This window comes from Mesoplodon bidens (assembly GCF_964165515.1).
Source record: "Mesoplodon bidens genome assembly, chromosome: 18".
Taxonomy (NCBI): domain Eukaryota; kingdom Metazoa; phylum Chordata; class Mammalia; order Artiodactyla; family Ziphiidae; genus Mesoplodon; species Mesoplodon bidens.
Window position 1 is genome coordinate 47,829,599 of NC_138175.1, and position 17,911 is coordinate 47,847,509.

A 17,911-nucleotide genomic window follows, 5' to 3' on the forward strand; every position below is an offset into this window, starting at 1 on the left:
AAGACAGGTGGGCAGGCAGCCCGACAAGGCTGTGGGTTTGTGTGCTTGTAGTGGCCAAGGGAGTATTTCCGGTTGTGCGTGTGTTGTGGGCTCTGCGCGTGTTTGTCTGGGTATCTCCTGGAGACTTCCAGGTGCAGTGGGGCTATTGCACATTAGTTGGTTTGCCCGCTTCCATGGGTCCTCCCTCTTCCCAGGGCCCTGGCTAATTCCCAAGTTTCCCAGGATAGATCACTTCACCTCTCTTGCCTCAGTTCCCCAATCTGTCAATGGAGGTGGAACTCCCACCTCCCAGGGTTGTAAGATTTAATGAGTTAAAGACAGACAATAAACATAACCCTTTTCTCCTGTCTGTTTCTGTGTTGAGCCAGTGTTTCTCTCTAGGGGCAGTATGAATCTGAATCCCTGTGTATCTCACTGAGACTCTGTGTCCAACTCGCCACCTACCAGCTGTGCAACCTTGGTTGAGTTACTAGACCTCTCTGAGTCTCAGTTTCCTCAAGCATCATCATTCCAGTGTGAGCTCAATTCTGTATGTCTGCAGTATGTGTCTCTCAGGGTCTCGCGGGAATCTGAGGCAGGAAGCACCCGTGGAAGCATATGGGGGTATCTGGGGCAGTATGGGACCAGGCCTGTGAGGTGGGACTCTGTTCCCTCCATGAAATGGGGATAACAACAGTTCCCCACTCAGGGTTGGTGTGCAGGCGGATGCTGGAGCGCTTGGGCCAACATGCAGCTCCACACACGTTCTCTATTCTTTCTTTTACCTATAAAATGCCCACAATAGTAGCACCTACATCGTTAGAGAATGAAATGAACTTGTAAGTGCTTAGGACAGCACCTAGCAAGCAGAAAGCGCTCACTGTGGCACTTGTTACTGGTAACCTGTGTGGGACTCTGAGCCTGTGCTTACCGGGGCCGGGTGTGGGAAGTGGCACGGGCAGAAAGTGGCTGTGGGTGTCTGGCCCTACAGGTTCCTCTGCCACCCCACTTCCTCCACACCCCCACCTCCTACCCCTACCATCACTCCAGCCCTCACTCCAAACTCCCTATGGCCTCCGAGGGAGGAGGCTTTGGCAGCTGTGCCACCTGCCCCAGCCCCAGGAAGGGATGCAAGGCACCCTGATACCCAGGAGGGGTTGCTGCTTCCCTCTCTGGTACTATCTCAGTGTCTCCCTGATGTTCCCCATCTCTGTGACTCCCCGTCTCAGGCTCCAGGTCTCTCTCTGACCTCCACTGCACCCCCACTATGTTTCCAGAACAGGAAATGTCAGGTCCCAAGGTTGTGTCCCATGTCAGGGCAGAGGAGGAACTGGCAGAGGCAGGACCTACCCTCCCACCCCCCACCCCTTACTGCCTAGCTGAGGGGGGTGGGAAGAGGGGGGCTTCATTAATTAACCTCTAATCCTGCCATGCGGAATCTTAAAGAGGTGGATGTGCCCCGGAGCCCTGACATGAGCGCCTTGGTCCCACCCCTCTCCCAGGGCTGGTGTCTGGGTCCTCAACTGGCCCTGGGGAAACTGGGGCAGGAGGCTTGGGAAACGGAGCAGGGCGGGGACCCGGACTTCTACAGTCTGGGAAAAGGAGGCGCTGTGACCTGGACTGCTGGATCTGAGGGAGGAGGGCCTGGGGCCCCAGATCCTTCCCCCAACACACCCTTCGCTTAAATGCCAGCCGAGGGGCTCCGCCCTCTCCAGCCCTGGGTTAACCCCGAGCCCTGCAGAGGAGCCGGGACAGTCGCCCAGACCCGACGGATGGAGGAGGTGCAGGAAGGACCCGCGCTCGGTGGCGGGATGGAGGAACCCTCGAGCACCCAGGACCTGCCGTCGCCTCCCCCGCCCCCGTCGCCGCCGTCGCCCGCGGACCCCGAGACCCCCGGGCTCCCGGCGCCTGAGCAGCCGACCGAGGCCTATGCACAGCAGCTGCTGCTACAGGAGTGGGCGCCTCCGGGAGGGAGCCTGGAGCTGCCCCCGCGCCTCACCTGGAAGCTTCTCTTCCTGAAGCGGCCGCTCTACCGCAACCTGCTCCGCTCTCCCAACCCCGAAGGTGCGGGACAGAAGTCCGCGCGGGGCTGGAGACGTCTCCGTCCTCTTCCCCCAGGCTCGCTCACCCAGACCGTCTGTCTCTTCTTCTTTCCGTCTGTTTGCCTCTCTACTCTGTTTCTCCGTCTTTGTCTATTAGTGTGCCTCTGTCTTTTTATTCCTCTACATCCCTCTGTCCCTTTTTGTCATTGTGCCTCTCTCTGTCTCCTTGTGTCTTTGTCCCACCTGCATCTCTGTTTCTTTGTACGACGTCATGTGTCTCCGTCTATCTCTCCCTGTGTCTCTTTGTCTCACCCTGTATCTCTCCCTCCCTCCCTCCGCCCATATTCTCTCTCTTTTTCTTGGTGCCTCTCTCTCTGTCCCTCTGTCTCTGTCTCACCACAACGCCCTCCCTCTCCGAGCATTGTCCCTCTGCCCCCAGGACATTCTCCGGGCTCTCCCAGGGCCATGGCTCCCCACTCACCCCTGCCTGGCTGGTCTGGTCTGGCAGGCAGGGCACTGATTCCTGCTCTTCCAGCCCGCCCTGGGGTTAGAAAGCGGGGAGCATTCGGAAGGGGGGCAGCTTCAGCGCGCCTGAAGCTCTGCTTCCCTGCGCATTTCAGGCATCAACATTTATGAGCCAGCGCCCCCTACTGGTCCCACACAGCAACCCCTGGAGACTCTGGGTAAGCGCTTTGTGGCTAGCCCGGTACTGAGGGGGTGGCCCTGGAGAATGGGCACATTCTAATCCTTTGCTCGTCCACCCGCCAGGCAATTTCCGCGGCTGGCACATTAAGACGGAGAAGCTCCAGCAGGGCCTCAGGTGAGTGGCCAGGACCCACGGTGGCCTGCCTGTGATTCCTTGTTCTGGCCTTCCTCGCTGTGGGACCTGGAGAAACAGTCTTTGCCTCTCTGGGCCCTAGTCTCCTGCTCTGTAAACAGGGTTAGTCATAAGAGCATGTCCATAAAACACACGCCATAGGGTCTGGCTGGGAGTAGCCTGCACATAGTAGGTGTTAAATAAATACAGTTAATATTGTTCCTATGTTCAGCCTCTTTCCGTGAGAGGGGGAGGGTCACCCAGGCCACCAGCTATCTGCCATTAAACCAGGCCCTGCTTCTGAACGCTGGGTGGGATGGTGCAACTCAGAGGCTCAGAGTCACAGGCACCTGGGTTGGGATCCCAGCTCTGCCACTTCTTTGCTGCTCAATCTTGACAAGTCACTTCCCTTTGTGAGCCTCGATTTCCCCATCTGCAACACGGGGCTCAGGATGCATTACCCTCAGAGGAGTTCATGGGAACTGAGGCCGTGAGGTAGCTGAGTGAGCTCTCAGTGCCCTTATGCCGGTGCCCTTGACGTCACTTCCAGGGTGCAATGATCAGGGTGTCCTGCTTGCTGGGGCCAGGCTGGCCTGGGAGAATCCTGGCAGATGGCAGACCCCGCCTCCCCTGTGCTGTCTCTCATAGCTGGACCGTGAAGCAGCAGAGTGTGGACCTTCTGGCGGAGGGCTTGTGGGAGGAGCTCCTTGATGTTGAGCAGCCACACATCACAGTCATGGACTGGTATGTGCCTCTGCCCCACCGGCCTGCCCAGCCAGGTTGCACACAGGCGCTCCCCGTAGCGCAAGCCTCACGCCATCCTCCCAGAGACCCTCCTGCTACTGCAGGACCCAGCCCTGCCCACCTCTGTGGCCCCTTCTCTCTGAGTCTTTCCGTTCTTGCAGTGTGCCAGCCCAGAGGCTCTTCCTTCTTCCTTGGATGCTGGCCACCCTCTTTTCTTGAGGCGAAGTCCCCTCTCTCCTTCAGGAGTCGGTACATGTGGCTCCACCAGGAAGGCTTCCCCTGGCTGCCCCCAGGTTGGGTCAGATGCATTATCCTCCAGTGCCCCGGATTTCCCCCATCCCGGCCCTGACCATTCCTGTTTGTCACTGCCTGGTGACACGTCCACCTCCCCCACTGGATCGTGAATCCCATGAGGGCGGCGTGTGGGGCTGTCTTGGTCACTGCTGTGGTGCCAGCACCACCCAGCCCTGGTGCACAAAGTGGGTGCCAGTTAGTGTGTGTTGACTGGCGACTGAGCCAGGGTTTGGGGCTGGGAGGCAGGGGCAGTGGAGGCAGCTGAAGGCCTGGCCCCCACCCCCAGGTATGAGGACAGCCGACTGGACGTGCGTGTGTATGAGCTGCATGTCTGGCTGCTGGCAGCTGACCGCCGCACAGTCACCGCCCAGCACCACGTGGCCCCCCGGACCTCTCGGAAAGGCCCCCCCGGCCACTGGGTCCAGGTGAGGCTCCCTACCCCGTCTGCCACCTGCACACATACTTTCGCATCCCAAGACCTCACAGAGGGAGGAGAGCAGGGTTTATGGGTCCCTCATAAGAACTTCTTCCTGACCCCGGTGCTGCCCCAGGTGTCCCACGTATTCCGCCAGTACGGCCCTGGCGTCCGCTTTGTCCGCTTCCTGCACAAGACCAAGAACCGGATGGAGCGCGGTGGGCTGCTGCGGACGAGGGTGACCAGCTCTTCTGTGTCTGTGCAGTTCAGGGAGTGATTGGCTGGCTCCGGGCCCATTCTGACCCCTTGTCACATCCATCCACCCCTTGACATCTCCCTGAGCCCTTAGCATCTTCTTGCTCCTTTATCACTTCTGACGTCTTAGCGTCTCTCTGACCCCACAGCAGCTCCCTGACCCTTAGAAGTCCCTAACCCTTGGCACCTCCTTGACCCTTAAGCTTCACCGTGTTCCCCGAGCACCTCCCCGCTCCCTCTAGACCTTCACGACCCCTCAGATGCTCTTGGATCACGTACCACCTCCTATGCCCCCGTAATCCTGCCTGACCCTTGGTTTCTCATATGACATCTTCACACATCTTTGAACGTCTGACTCTCTGGCATTTTCCATGAGGGCAGTGGCCACTTCCTCCTGAGTCAGTGCTTGACAGATAGTAGGGGCTCAATAAATCTTTGCTGACTGAAGGAATAAATACATGTGCCCAAGGATGCTGATTATTTCCGTGGTGTTTGATCCTTAGAACTTCACCAAGGGACTTTCCTGGCGGTCCAGTGTTTAAGACTCTGCGCTTCCACTGCAGGGGGCGCAGGTTCGAGCCCTGGTAGGGGAACTAAGATGCCGCCTACCGTGCGTGGTGGCCAGAAAAAAAAAAAAAAGCTTCACTGTGTTCATTTCCCACTTTCCAACTTGCACATCCTCTAATCCTTGATCCTCCAGTACCTCCCTTGACCTCTGATCTCTTCACATATCCCCGATTTATGGCCTCGTAGCCTCTCCACTTACCTCTTCTCCCATGTCTCTTAACTCAGAATCCTCCCAGATTCCCTTCCTCCTCCAATCCCAAGTTATCATCCCCCAGAGCTGTCCCCCTACTTCTTCTCCCCCCAAGACCCCTCATTTCTCTTCTCTCACTCCTCCAGAGCGCCCAAACCCAGGTACCCGTCAAGGGCCCTTATCCTTGGGAGTAGTAAATTGCAAATTCGAATTTTCAAAAATATACAAATTAGAACTAAAGTGTTCTCCATGTATTGGGTAGAGGGGCACTGAAAGCACTTCACAACCCATAAGTCCTGGGCTGTGGCCAGATTGCAAAACAGACCCTGGCCCTAGCCTGGAGCAGGGTCCTTGAAGGCCTCCTAATGTCCTATTCATAAATCCTGAGGGAGTCTGGAGGTCCTGGCAGGCCTGAACAGCTGGGGGGCATTCAGAGAAGTTCTATCCACCAAAAGGTGTGGGAAGCATTTCAGTGTTTAACGATCACCCGGCAGTACCATGGCATGTCACCCAGATGTCCTGTGTGGGAGGGTGTGTCCACACCTAAATCCATGTCGGAATCTATGGGTGTGTCCCCATCCACGGCATTGTCCCAAGTATGGGCTGACCCAGGCCTGACCACCCTGCTCTCTCCTCCATCCTGACCCGCATCTGCATGGGCTTGGGTCCCAGGCACAAATAGATGGCAGACAGGGACAAGTTCGTAACAGTTGTATTACAGGGAAGGCAGGGTGGTGGCGGCAGGCGGTGAGCTCTCTTCTGGGTCTTGCGGACTTCAGCAGACGCCACAGACAAGGCCAGGTGAGGGGCTAAGCACTTTGCCGGGGACGGAGATGAGGGATTGCTAAGGTATCAGGAGCACCTGCCACAGAATCAAAAATTATTACCAGGGGGTTCCAGGTGGGAGGGGTTCTAGAAGCCTGAGATGGGGTGGGGGTCGCAGGCTGGACTCCAAGTTCAGGAGCTAGGCATCCTGGCCTGGGAGTTTGGGTCTGGAGGCTCTTGGAGTTCTTGGGGGTAGAGGGACAGGTGGGGTGGTTTCAGAGGGTGCCCTGGCTACATTTAGGGCCCCCGGGTCTGTGAGCTTGGATATGTGAGTCCAGGGTGGGCTCAGGGGCCTCCAAAGTTGGGTCTGGGGGCTTCAGAACCTTAACAGGGGCTCTGGAACTGGTTTCTGGGGCCAAGGCTGATCTAGAGGGTCTAGGAGAGTGGAGCATGGGGTATTCCTAGATAGGGTATTCCTAGAATTAGGTCTGGGGTTTTGAGGTCTGGGTCAGGTTTAGAATCTGGGAGTCACAGAGTTGGGTCTGAGAGCTCTGGGATCTGAGGTTGGAGAGGGTGCTCCCAGAACGGAGGCTGGATTACTGGGTCAGCTTCTGAGCCTGGGAATCCCAGAGTTGGGTCTGGGAGATCCAAGGGGCATGGGCTTGGGGGAGGGGGCGTGGGTGAGGAGAAGGGGGGCCTCCAGGACTGGTTCTAAGGACGCCCAATTTGGGTCAGAGGCTCAGTGTTCTGCATCATGGGGCTGGAGCCCGGGTGCTCGGTTGGGAGCTAGGCAGGTGGATGTGCGGACTGGAGGGCCGGGTCCCTAGGGGCACGGGCCGGCGGGCGGGCACCTGCAGTAGAGCGAGGAGATGCAGTTGGACCAGTCCCCGAAGATGCCGCGGCGGTACTCTTCCAGGCGCGGGTAGCTGCCGGACGAGAATTTGTGCGTCTTGCCGGCCTTGCCGCGAGAGGACCACACGGTGAGCTCGCAGCGAGGGGCCACCACGAGGGACGAGATGACGTTCGTCCAGCCAGAGGGCAGGTAGGGTAGGTCGGTGCCCGGCTCCAACGACAGCTCGGCGCCGCCGCAGCAGCCACTATAGTAGGGGTCGCTCTTGTCGTAGACCTTGGCGCACGTGCGCGTCCCGTCGGCCTTCTTGAGGTCGGAGGGTGCCGGGCAGGCGCCTCGGACGCCGGGGACGGCCACCAGGGCCAAGGCCAGCAGCAGTGAGCACAGAGGGAACATGTTGACACTGCAGGGCAGCGCCCTCCCGCCCTTTTATGCTCCTGACCCGTGGGAAGGGAAAAGCTGCAAGATAAGGACTTAGGGAGGGAAGAGGAGGGCGCTTAGGAGGGGGGCAGTCTTCCCAACCTAGATCGGAAACCCACAACAGATGAATACAAGACGGACTTATTTGTATAAAACTCAGCAGCTTAAGATTTAATGTGGCAAATGACAGGACCAGTGGCTTGTAATACAGAGGGTAGCATAGAGTTAATAGTTATAGGGAGGGGCTTCCCTGGTGGCGCAGTGGTTGAGAGTCCTCTTGCCGATGCAGGCGACGCGGGTTCGTGCCCCGGTCCGGGAAGATCCCACATGCCGCGGAGAGGCTGGGCCCGTGAGCCATGGCCACTGAGCCTGTGCTCCGCAATGGGAGAGGCCACAGCAGTGAGAGGCCCGCGTACGGCAAAAAAAAAAAAAAAAAAAAATACTATGTTATTTATAACTAATAGAATATTATTCAAAAACATTAAGAACAATTCACATAATTATTTATAAATATAAATACTTAATTGTGATATTGAATAAATACAACAATATAAATATAGTTATATTTATAAATGACAGTATAAATATAATATAAAAACAGTATAACTATAAAGCATGAAGTACAGTGTCTGGCACATGGTATGTGCTCAATTAACAGGAGCTATTAGAACTATACTTACAAGTTTTTTTTTTTTTTTTGGCCGCACCACATGGCATGTGGGATCTTAGTTCCTTGAACCAGGGATCGAACCCACACCCCCTGCAGTGGAAGCTCGGACTATTAACCACTGGACTGCCAGGGAAGTTCCTAGAACTATTCTTATAATGATTCTGAGACCCTGGACTCTGGCCTGGCCCTGCCCCAGACCAAATCTGGATCCTTCTCCCTCCTTTCCTCTCATGACTGTGAAATCTTATCTCCAGCTGCTAACTTCCCAGCGGGCCTCCTTAACCTCAGGGACATAGAGTCCCCACCCTCCCAGCTCTGCAAGGGCCACCGGACTTGGGGATGGACACAACCACCTAGAGCCCCAGCCACATAGGAGGGCCATGAGCTTCAGATACAGAGAGCAACATGGAATGGTGAGGAGACCCTGACACGGAGGCAGACCAGGGACAGGAACGCAGGACCCACTGAGCCACAGCACACAGCCAGCGTCAGAGAGAACCCACGGAGATCCGGGGCATGGGCACAGCATCCCCAGTCCAGAGACACACACATGGGTTCGGGGGGGTAGGGACACCCCTTCACACAGTCAGCCACTGATGGTCACTGATTCTCACCGGTGGATCCTAGAGGATTACAGGCATCAAGTGTAGACACATGCTTGATACCACAGTGCCAGAGAAACACGGTCCCAGACAATATCCTGCCAACAGGATCTCACGCCCACCATCATCAACAGAACCCCAGTTCTCAACCGCTCCCACCCTACGCCCCATGAAATCTCAAAATCACAAAACTCCATGCACACATCAAACATGCCCACGTGAGCACCCACCAGGCATCTTCCCCCAGAAACAGTTTCCTCGCTGTTGATAACACATAGTGGACAAATAGTAGAAAAATAAACATCTCCTTATTGCACATTTTTTTTCTTCAAATGGAAGAATGTCCTGCCCTTGAGAAACCCATGAGCCCTTCAGAAAGTTAGATGGTAAATCAATAATTCGAACACAATGTGAAAAGAGCTATTACAGGGGCGTTGCAAAGGACTCTGGGAATGCAGTGGGAAGAACAACAGGTTTTTAAAAAAAACATCCACCGATGTATTTTGATTCATACAATGTGGGGGAAAAATCCCCTTTTTAGATCTCACACCTTGATTTGACATTTTTCATCAGGCCATAAAAAAAAGAGGTGGGTATACACTTGAAAGTGCCACTAGAAGAAAAAAGAAAGTTCTTGTCTCAATCAGGGTAGAACCTGAACATAAATAACATTATAGGTGACACATAATTTAAATGAAAATGCTAAATCTATGCATAAATACAGGAAAATTTTCAGATCAGTACTTAAATTTACACTGGATCATTGGAATAAATTACTCTTCTGTAATGACAGGTCACTGACTGGGATCATTTCTATATAATTCTCAAGGGCTAATACAACCCTCCAAAGCAGCCCTGACTCTGTGGTTTGGAAACAGTGGTTCTCAAAGCATGGTCTCTGGACTAACAGCATCAGTATCCCCTGGGAACTTGTGAGAAATGCAGATTCTCAGCCCCACCCCAGTTATATGAATCAGAAACTCTAGGGGTGGGGCCCAAGAGTCTGAGTTTTAAACGCCCTCCTGGTGACTTGATGCTAGAGTTTGAGAACCACTGGGTTAGGGCTTTGGTCTTCTAAGACTTCATATGTCACTGATTGTTTATCACATCTAGAATTTTCTGTATTGATACCTCAATTTGCTCAGCTCCTATAAAGTTTATTTCATATAATTTTCCAAACAAATTAAACAAAATTCCATTAGCAATAGAAAAAGGAACATCTCTTGGGGTCCACGACGGAGCCTTGTAAGACAGTGCCTGGAACCCAGATGCCTGGAATGCACTTGAATCTTCTCCAGCGCAGACACAAAATCAGTCATCGTCTAACTTCAGGACGTGGCTGAAGACCATTTTCTCAGCTACACCTGCTCCCGGTGAGGGGCCTATCTGGAAGGCTCCCTGGGTCCCACCGTCCCCCTGTGGTCTAGGCCAGAGCTACTCAGCCTTCGCTGTGCCGCAAACTACTTGGGGGACGAGGTGGGGTGGGGAGGGTCAAGATACTGATCCTGATTCAGCAGGTCTGGGGTAGGATTTCGTTTCTGCATTTCCTACCAGCTCCCAGGTGATGTCAGGCTGCTGGGGGCCCTTGAGCAAGGCTGACACTCCCATCTGAGACAGATATAGCAATAATTCGGCTCCAAATAGGCAACCTGCCACCAGGAGGGCGTGGCAGGAATTCAGGTGATCAAGGCTGCAGGGTGGGGGCCACTGCAGGGGAGTGATTGAAACTGAAAGAGAAAATCAAATGAAATTTCAGAAGGAAGCCTGTGGAGTAAGCGGAGTCTGAACCTCCTAAGGGCTGCAACAACTTTGACCCGAGATTCCCGGCAGGTGGGCGGTAGAAACCCTAAACTAAATCCGGGGAGGGGGCGGAGTTTCGCGGGCTGCCGGCCGGGAAGGGGAGGCTGGGCACTCTCGCGAGGTGGCGCCGAAGCACAGAGATTCGTGTAGCGGGCAGGTGAGTGCTGGAGCCTCAGGTTCAAATCCCGACGCTGCCACTTACCTGCTGCGTGAACTAGGGAAGATACTCAACCTCTGTGAACTTCAGTTTCCTCGTGTGTGAAGTGGAGACAATACACACAAAAGCTAGTTACCTCTTCTAGTTTTGAGACTTGTAAGGAACGTTTCCTTTCCTTTTATTTTACTTTTTATACAATTTTTAAGTTACACTCCTTTTACAGTTACTATAAAATATTGGCAATATTCCCCGTGTTGTACAATACATTCTTGTAGCCTACTTTACACCTCCCACTCTCCCACCTCTATATTGCCTCTACCCACTGGTAACGACTAGTTTGTTCTCTGTATCTGTGTCTACTTTATTTTTATTTTTTATTTTTTGGCTCCCAGGCTTGTGGGATCTTAGTTCCCCGACCAGGGATTGAACTCGATCTCCGGCCACGGCAGTGAAAGCACTGAATCCTAACCACTGGACCGCCAGGGAATTCCCTGCTTCTTACTTATTATACTCACTAGTTTGTTGTACTTTTTAGATTCCACATGTAAGTGATACCATACAGTATATGTCTTTCTCTGTCTGACTTATTTCACTGAGCATAATACCCTCTAGGTCCACCCATGTTGCTGCAAATGGCAAAATTTCGGAAGGTTTCCTTTTCTGTTGCTTATATTGATCATTGATATATTCTCTATCTCTTTTTCTTCTCTTTCCTTCTCTTTTCCAGTTTTATTGAGATACAATTGACATATAGTATTGTATATGTTTAAGGTGTACAACATAATGATATATGCATATATTGCAAAATGATGACCACAGTAAGTTTAGTTAACATCCATCCCCTCGAATAATTGCATTTTTTCCCCCTGTGGTGAGAACCTTTAAGATGTCCTCTCTTAGCAACTTTCAAATATACAATACAGTATTGTTAACTATAGTCACCATGCTGTACATTACGTCCCCAGGACTTATCTATCTTATAACTGGAAATGTGTACATTTTGACCACCTTCATCCATCCACCAATCTGTTCTCTGTTTCTATGAGTTCAGATTTTCATTTGTTTTTGGTTTTGTTTTTTTAGATTCCACATATAAGCGAGATCACACAGCATTTGTTTCTCTGTCTGACTTATTTCACTTAGCATAATGCCATCCATGCTCTCGCAAATTGCAAGATTTCCTTCTTTTTTTTTAATGGCTGAATCTTTTTTTTCATCGATTTTGAGATATAATTGCAAGGGTTTTATTAGTCTTTTCAAATGACTAGTGATAACCAACATTTAGCTTTGTAGATCCTCTCTATTGCATATTTGGGCTTTTTCTTTCATTTGATCTTATTTCATTAATAATAATAAATAGCATTAGTTTCTATTGTGCATTTGGTTTTCATTCTTTCTTTGAGTTTATTGTGTTGTTCTTAGCCTAACATTTGAGATTGATGTTTAGCTTGCTAATTTTCAGTCTTATTTTTCTTTTCCCACATTTGTATTTAAGGCTTTCTACTTCCTTTGTAGGATTGTTGTGAGGCTTACATAAGATAATAAGTGTCATGTGCTGAGATTGTGTCAGGTACAGGAAAATGCTCAGTATGTTAACTATTAATGTTGGTGTTGGTTTTGATTATTATTTCTTTAAATTTTTGTTTTGTTTTGTTTTTTGGCGGTACGCGGGCCTTTCACTGTTGTGGCCTCTCCCGTTGTGGAGCACAGGCTCCGGACGCACAGGTTCAGCGGCCGTGGCCCACGGGCCCAGCCTCTCTGCAGCATGTGGGATCCTCCCGGACCGGGACACGAACCCACGTCCCCTGCATCGGCAGGCGGACTCTCAACCACTGCGCCACCAGGGAAGCCCTCTTTAAATTTATTTGTATTTATTTGGCTGCATCAGGTCTTAGTTGCGGCACTCAGGATCTTCATTGCAGCATGCAGGATCGTTCATTGAGGTGTGCAAGCTCTTCGTTGTGGCACACGGGCTTCTCTCTAGTTGTGGCACACGGGCTCAGTAGTTGCGACGGGCAGGCATAGTTGCCCCGTGTCATTTGGGATGTTAGTTCCCCGACCAGGGATCGAGCCAGCGCCCCCTGCACTGGAAGGTGGATTCTTAACCACTGGACCACCAGGGAAGTCCCTTGATTATTATTATTAGTGATGGGCCTTAAAGACAGAAAGATTCAGGGGAAGAAGCCTGGATCAAGTATATATTAGTTTTCTATTGCTGCCATAACAAAATGATTACAAACTTAGTAGTTTAAAACAACACAGACATTATCTGACAGATCTGGAGGTCAGAAGTCTAAAGTGGATCTCACTGGGCTAAAATCAAGGTGTTGGCAGGGCTGCATTCCTTCTGGAGGCTCTAGGGGACAATCCATTTCCTTGCATTTTCTAGTTTCTAGAGGCTGCATACATTCCTTAGCTTGTGGCCCCCTCCTTCTTCAAAGCCAGCAACATAGCATCTTCAAATCTCTCTCTGACTCTGACCTCCTCTTCTGCCCCTCTTCCATATTAAAGGATCTTTGTGATCACATTGGACTCACCCAGATAATGCAGGATAATTTCCTTATTTTAAGGTCAGCTGACTAACAGCTTTTATTCCATCTGCCACCTTATCTCCCCCTTGTCATAACTGGGGATTAGGACAGGGACATCTTTGGGGGGGCCGTTATTCTGCCTATCACTAATTTGTATTTGATTTTACTGCAAGTGAGGAGTATTCTTCTCTCCTTCATGAAGAGAGGTGCCACCCAAGCTGTCTGGGGCTCCAGTGTCAGACTGTCTGGGGTTCCACAGTGCGAGAACCCAAGCTCCTTCTATATTGTTGCTCCATTGTCAGTATGTGGCTTCCTCTTCATGGTCCAAGATGATTGCTTGAACTCCATCCTTTGCATCCATATCCCAGACGACAGGTGGAGAATAGGAGGAAGGGAAGAAGAAGAGAATGCCCCATGCTTTAAGAGCTCTTTCTGTCAGAACTTAACTACAGGTGAGCATATGATGCCATAAGAAGCTGAGTCATGACTCAGGTTAGCCATATGCCTGGTAAAAAATCAAGTTTCTTATTAATAAAGGAAGAATAGATATTAAGGTATTATCACAAAGCTTGGGTAAGAGGCAGGTTGAGGGATGATCAGAGAGTCAGATAGGACACAGATCTCTAGGGGAAAATAAAGGGAATGCAGTCTTTCCACAACCTGGGTACAGTAGAGGGAAGGCTGACTGTGGTAGGCTGATTGAAAATGGTCTCCTAAGATATCCAGGTCCTAATCCTGGAACCTATGAATGTGACCTTTTTTTGGCAGAAGAAACTTTGCAGATGTAATTGAATTAAGGATCTTGAGATGGGGAGATTGTCCTGGATTATCTGGATGAACCGTAAATGGAGACACAAGTGTCCTTATGAGAGGGAGATTTGACTACAGACGAGAAGGAGATGTGATGATGGGAGCAGAGACTGGGGTGAAGTTCTATGAAGCTAGAGGAAGGGGCCACAAGCCCAGGAATCCAGGTGGCCACTAGAAGTTGAAAAAGGCAAGGAATCGTATTCTTCCCAGGATCCTCCCTAAGGAATCAGCCCTGCTGACACCTTGATTTTAGCCCTCTAAGACTCATTTTGATGCAAATGACCAATAACCACATGAAAATATGTTCACTGATCATTAAGGAAATGCAAATCCATTCCATTTTTTCTTAGATCGACTGGTCAATTTTTCTTTGACATATATATCATTATTTTGTTTATTCATTCATTGGTCAGTGGATACTTACTGTGAGTGAGATGGAGCCAGGAGAGCACTCTGGGCAGGGGAGGGGACTGACCTGACTCAGGTGTTCACAGAGTCCCTCCGGCTGCATGTGGGGAACAACAGACTGTGGGCTCAGAGCAGGACTGGGGAGCACAGGGAAGAGGCTGCTGCCATGGTCCAGCTGGGAGAGGGTGGGGCCAGAGAGGGCGTGAGCAATGGTCCAATGCAGCATATTCTTTCAAGTAGCATCAACTGGACTTACTAACTGGATGTGGGAGATGACAAAAAGAGAGGGGCCGAGGATGATTCCAAAGTCTTTGGCCTGTGGGTCTTGAAAGATGGAGCTGCCATTTACTAGGATGAGAAACATAATAGAAGGAGAGGTTTAGGGTGGAGAAGGACAGAAGCTACCTTTCCGGCACGATAAGTTTGAAAAGCCCATTAGACATCCAAATGAAGTTGTTCAGTAGTCAGTTTGATGTATAAGCCTGGAGTTCAGGAGTGAGGTCTGAAGAGCTAAATTTGGGAGGTGTATCAGTCAGTGTGTGCTGTGACTGATAAACAACCACAAAAATGTCAAAACCACAATAACCACTGACTTAGCTCAGCCATCCGCAGGTGAGCTGGGGATGGCTCTGCTGATCTCTGGGGCTGGGTGATGCAGGTCGGGTTCAGCTGGGTGGCTCTGATTCAAGCTGAGGGTCTGGCTGGCTCAGGTCTGAGGCCAGGCTGAAGGAGAGCAGCAAGCCAGGGGAGCTCTTCTCGTTGTCATGACAAAATCCCAGGAGGGCACAGGAAACCCATGAGGCCTCTTGAGGACTAGACTGAGAACAAGCACATTATTGTATATCATTGCACATACATACCATTGGCTAAAAAAAGTCACATGGCGGGCTTCCCTGGTGGCGCAGTGGTTGAGAGTCCGCCTGCCGATGCAGGGGACGTGGGTTCATGCCCCGGTCCGGGAAGATCCCGCATGTCGCGGAGCGGCTGGGCCCGTGAGCCATGGCCGCTGAGCCTGCGCATCCGGGGCCTGTGCTCCACAACGGGAGAGGCCACAACAGTGAGAGGCCCGCATACCACACACACACACACAAAAGTCACATGGCTAGGTCCAAAATCAAGGGGCAGGGAAGTAAACTCTGCCTTCAGTGAGGCCATGGGAGGGGTATGGATGCAGGGAGGGGGAAAATTGGCACCAAGAGTTCAATCTGCCACAAGAGCCATGACTGTAGAGGTGGGATTGGGTTCTAAGCCATGAGAATAGATACATGCGTCACGGATAGATGAGAGATAAGGGCCAGGATGAGCCCTGGTATATTCGGGGGGAAGCAGAATCAGAAAAGAGAATGAGAAGGAACCACCAGAGAGGGAGGAAGAAAACCAGGAAAGTGGGAGCCAGCAAAGAATGTGCTTCATGGAGCAGAGGGTGAACACCCATGTCAACTACTGCTGACAGATCGGGAAAAACTGGACTGAGACTCAACCGCTGGGTTTAGCAACATGGAGCTCATTGGTGGTCTGAGCAAGAGCTGGATGTGGAGTGGTTGGGACAAAAGCCTTACTCAAAGGAGACACAGGGGAAGAGGAGACAATGACATAGACAACTCTTTTGACAAAGGTTGCTGAAAAGGGAGTGTGATGGTCAACTTTATGTGTCAACTTGATTGGGCCATTGGGTGCCCAGACATTTGGCCAAACGTTGTTCAGGGTGTGTCTGCAAGGGTGTTTCTGGATTAGATTACATTTGAACTGGTAGACTGAGTAAAGTATACTGCCTTCCCTACTGTGGATGGACCTCATCTAATCAACGACAGACCTGAATAGAAGGAAAAGGCTGAGTAAGAGAGAACACCACCTGCCTGACTGCTTTGAGCTGAGATTGTATTCTTTTCTGGCTTTCAGGTTTGAGCTGAGACATTGGCCCTTCCTGGGTCTCAAGCATCCTGGATTTTGGACTGGAACTTACACCATAGGCTCTCCTGGTTCTCAGGGCTTTGGAATTACACTGGAACTACACATCGCCTCTCCTGGGTCTCCAGATTGCCAACGGAAGATCTTGGGACTTGGCCTCCATAGTGCATGAGCCAACTCCTCGTAATAAATATATATGTATATACATATATATATATATGGTATATATCTATATCTGTATCCTGTTGGTTCTGTTTCTCTGGAGAAGCCTGACTAGTACAAGGAGGCAGAGAAATGAGGTGGTAACTGGAGGGCGTGTGGGATTGAGATAGAATTTCTTTATGTTTTTATTTTTATGTATTTTTTTTGGCTACATCGCGGCATGTGGGATCTTAGTTCCCTGACCAGGGATCAAACCTGTGCCCCTGGCAATGGAAGCATGCAGTCCTAACCACTGGACCACCAGGGAGTTCCCAAGACAGAATAAATAATAGAAATGATAGGAATAGACAGGGGGAAACTGATGATGCAGGATAAGCAGTGAGGGGAGAATTATGAGTAAGAAACAGGTAGGGTCCAGGGTCCAAGTGGAGAAGTTGGGCTTAGAAAGGAGGACAGCAGAGCATCCAGGCCCCGATGCTGGTAGGTAAGTGGATGTGGTAGTGGGAGCATATGGGATTTCTCTTCCACTGCTTCCATATTTTCAGTGGAAGAAGCAAAGCCATCTGTGAGAGTGAGAATGGGGGAGAGGAGTTGGAGTTTTAAGGAGAGGGGAGAAAATATGAAATAAGTATTGGAGGCTTGTAATAGATTATGGTGGCCTGAAATAACCCCCGTTTTGATCAGAAATCTACCATCTTTGCTGTGACCTGAGCTTTCAGGAGAAGTGGGCCCCAACCCCACTCTACAAAGCAGACCATCTTTGGTCTGAGCCAATTATAGTTGTCTCATGTCCCTTTCCAGTAAATCATTTGGGCTGAGGCATGTGGCACAATGTGACAGTCATCCATTCTTTCAATAAGTATTGACTGAGCACCTACTCTGTGCCTGTTTTGGGTGCTGGGACAGAGGTGAACAAAACAGACAATAACCTCTGAGTTGGTGGAGCTTATATTCTAGCAGAGAGAGACAGGTCATAAACAACAACATAATAAGTAACCACATTTCTTTTTTTTTTTTTTTGGCAGCGCCGCTTGTGGGATCTTAGTTCCCAGACAAAGGATCGAACCGGCACCCCCTGCAGTGCAAGCGTGAAGTCTTAACCACTGGACCGCCAGGGAAGTCCCAATAAGTAAGTACATTCTTGGGACTTCCCTGCTGGTCCAATGCTTAAGACTCCACACTCCCAATACAGGGGACCTGGGGTCGATCCCTGGTCAGGGAAGTAACTAAATCCCGCACGCAGCAACGAAGGTCCCATGTGCCACGACAAAGACCTGGCTCAGCCAAATAAATACATATTTTTTTTAAGTAAGCACGTTTATGGTGTGTTAGAAGGAGATATGTGTTATGGGGGGGGGAAGTGGAGCACTAGGATATCAGGAGCACTGGGGGGGTTGCAATTTTTAATGGGATGTTAGTGTGGGATTGAAGGAAAGTCTGCTAGGGGCTCCTGGGAAAAGTTTTCCTCAGTGATAAGAAAGATACATGGAAATGCTGTCCCTTTTCTTCCTCTGGACATTGCTCA

At 50.9% G+C, this 17,911-nt stretch overlaps 2 protein-coding genes across 2 annotated transcripts; one reads left to right on the forward strand and one right to left on the reverse strand.

The window, feature by feature from the left end:
- Positions 1-1,751: 1,751 nt before the first annotated feature.
- Positions 1,752-4,568, forward strand: NCCRP1 (NCCRP1, F-box associated domain containing; the record flags this gene model as incomplete). The annotated part of the gene is made up of 6 exons (XM_081216844.1): positions 1,752-2,043; positions 2,642-2,704; positions 2,790-2,841; positions 3,487-3,582; positions 4,163-4,301; positions 4,428-4,568. 6 exons carry the CDS (start codon positions 1,752-1,754, stop codon positions 4,566-4,568), a joined length of 783 nt encoding a protein of 260 aa, XP_081072970.1.
- Positions 4,569-6,792: 2,224 nt separating this feature from the next.
- On the reverse strand, positions 6,793-7,314 carry SYCN (syncollin; the record flags this gene model as incomplete). Its single annotated transcript, XM_081217094.1, has 1 exon — positions 6,793-7,314. One exon carries the CDS (start codon positions 7,312-7,314, stop codon positions 6,892-6,894), a length of 423 nt encoding a protein of 140 aa, XP_081073220.1. The 3' UTR covers positions 6,793-6,891.
- Between the last annotated feature and the right edge of the window lie 10,597 nt (positions 7,315-17,911).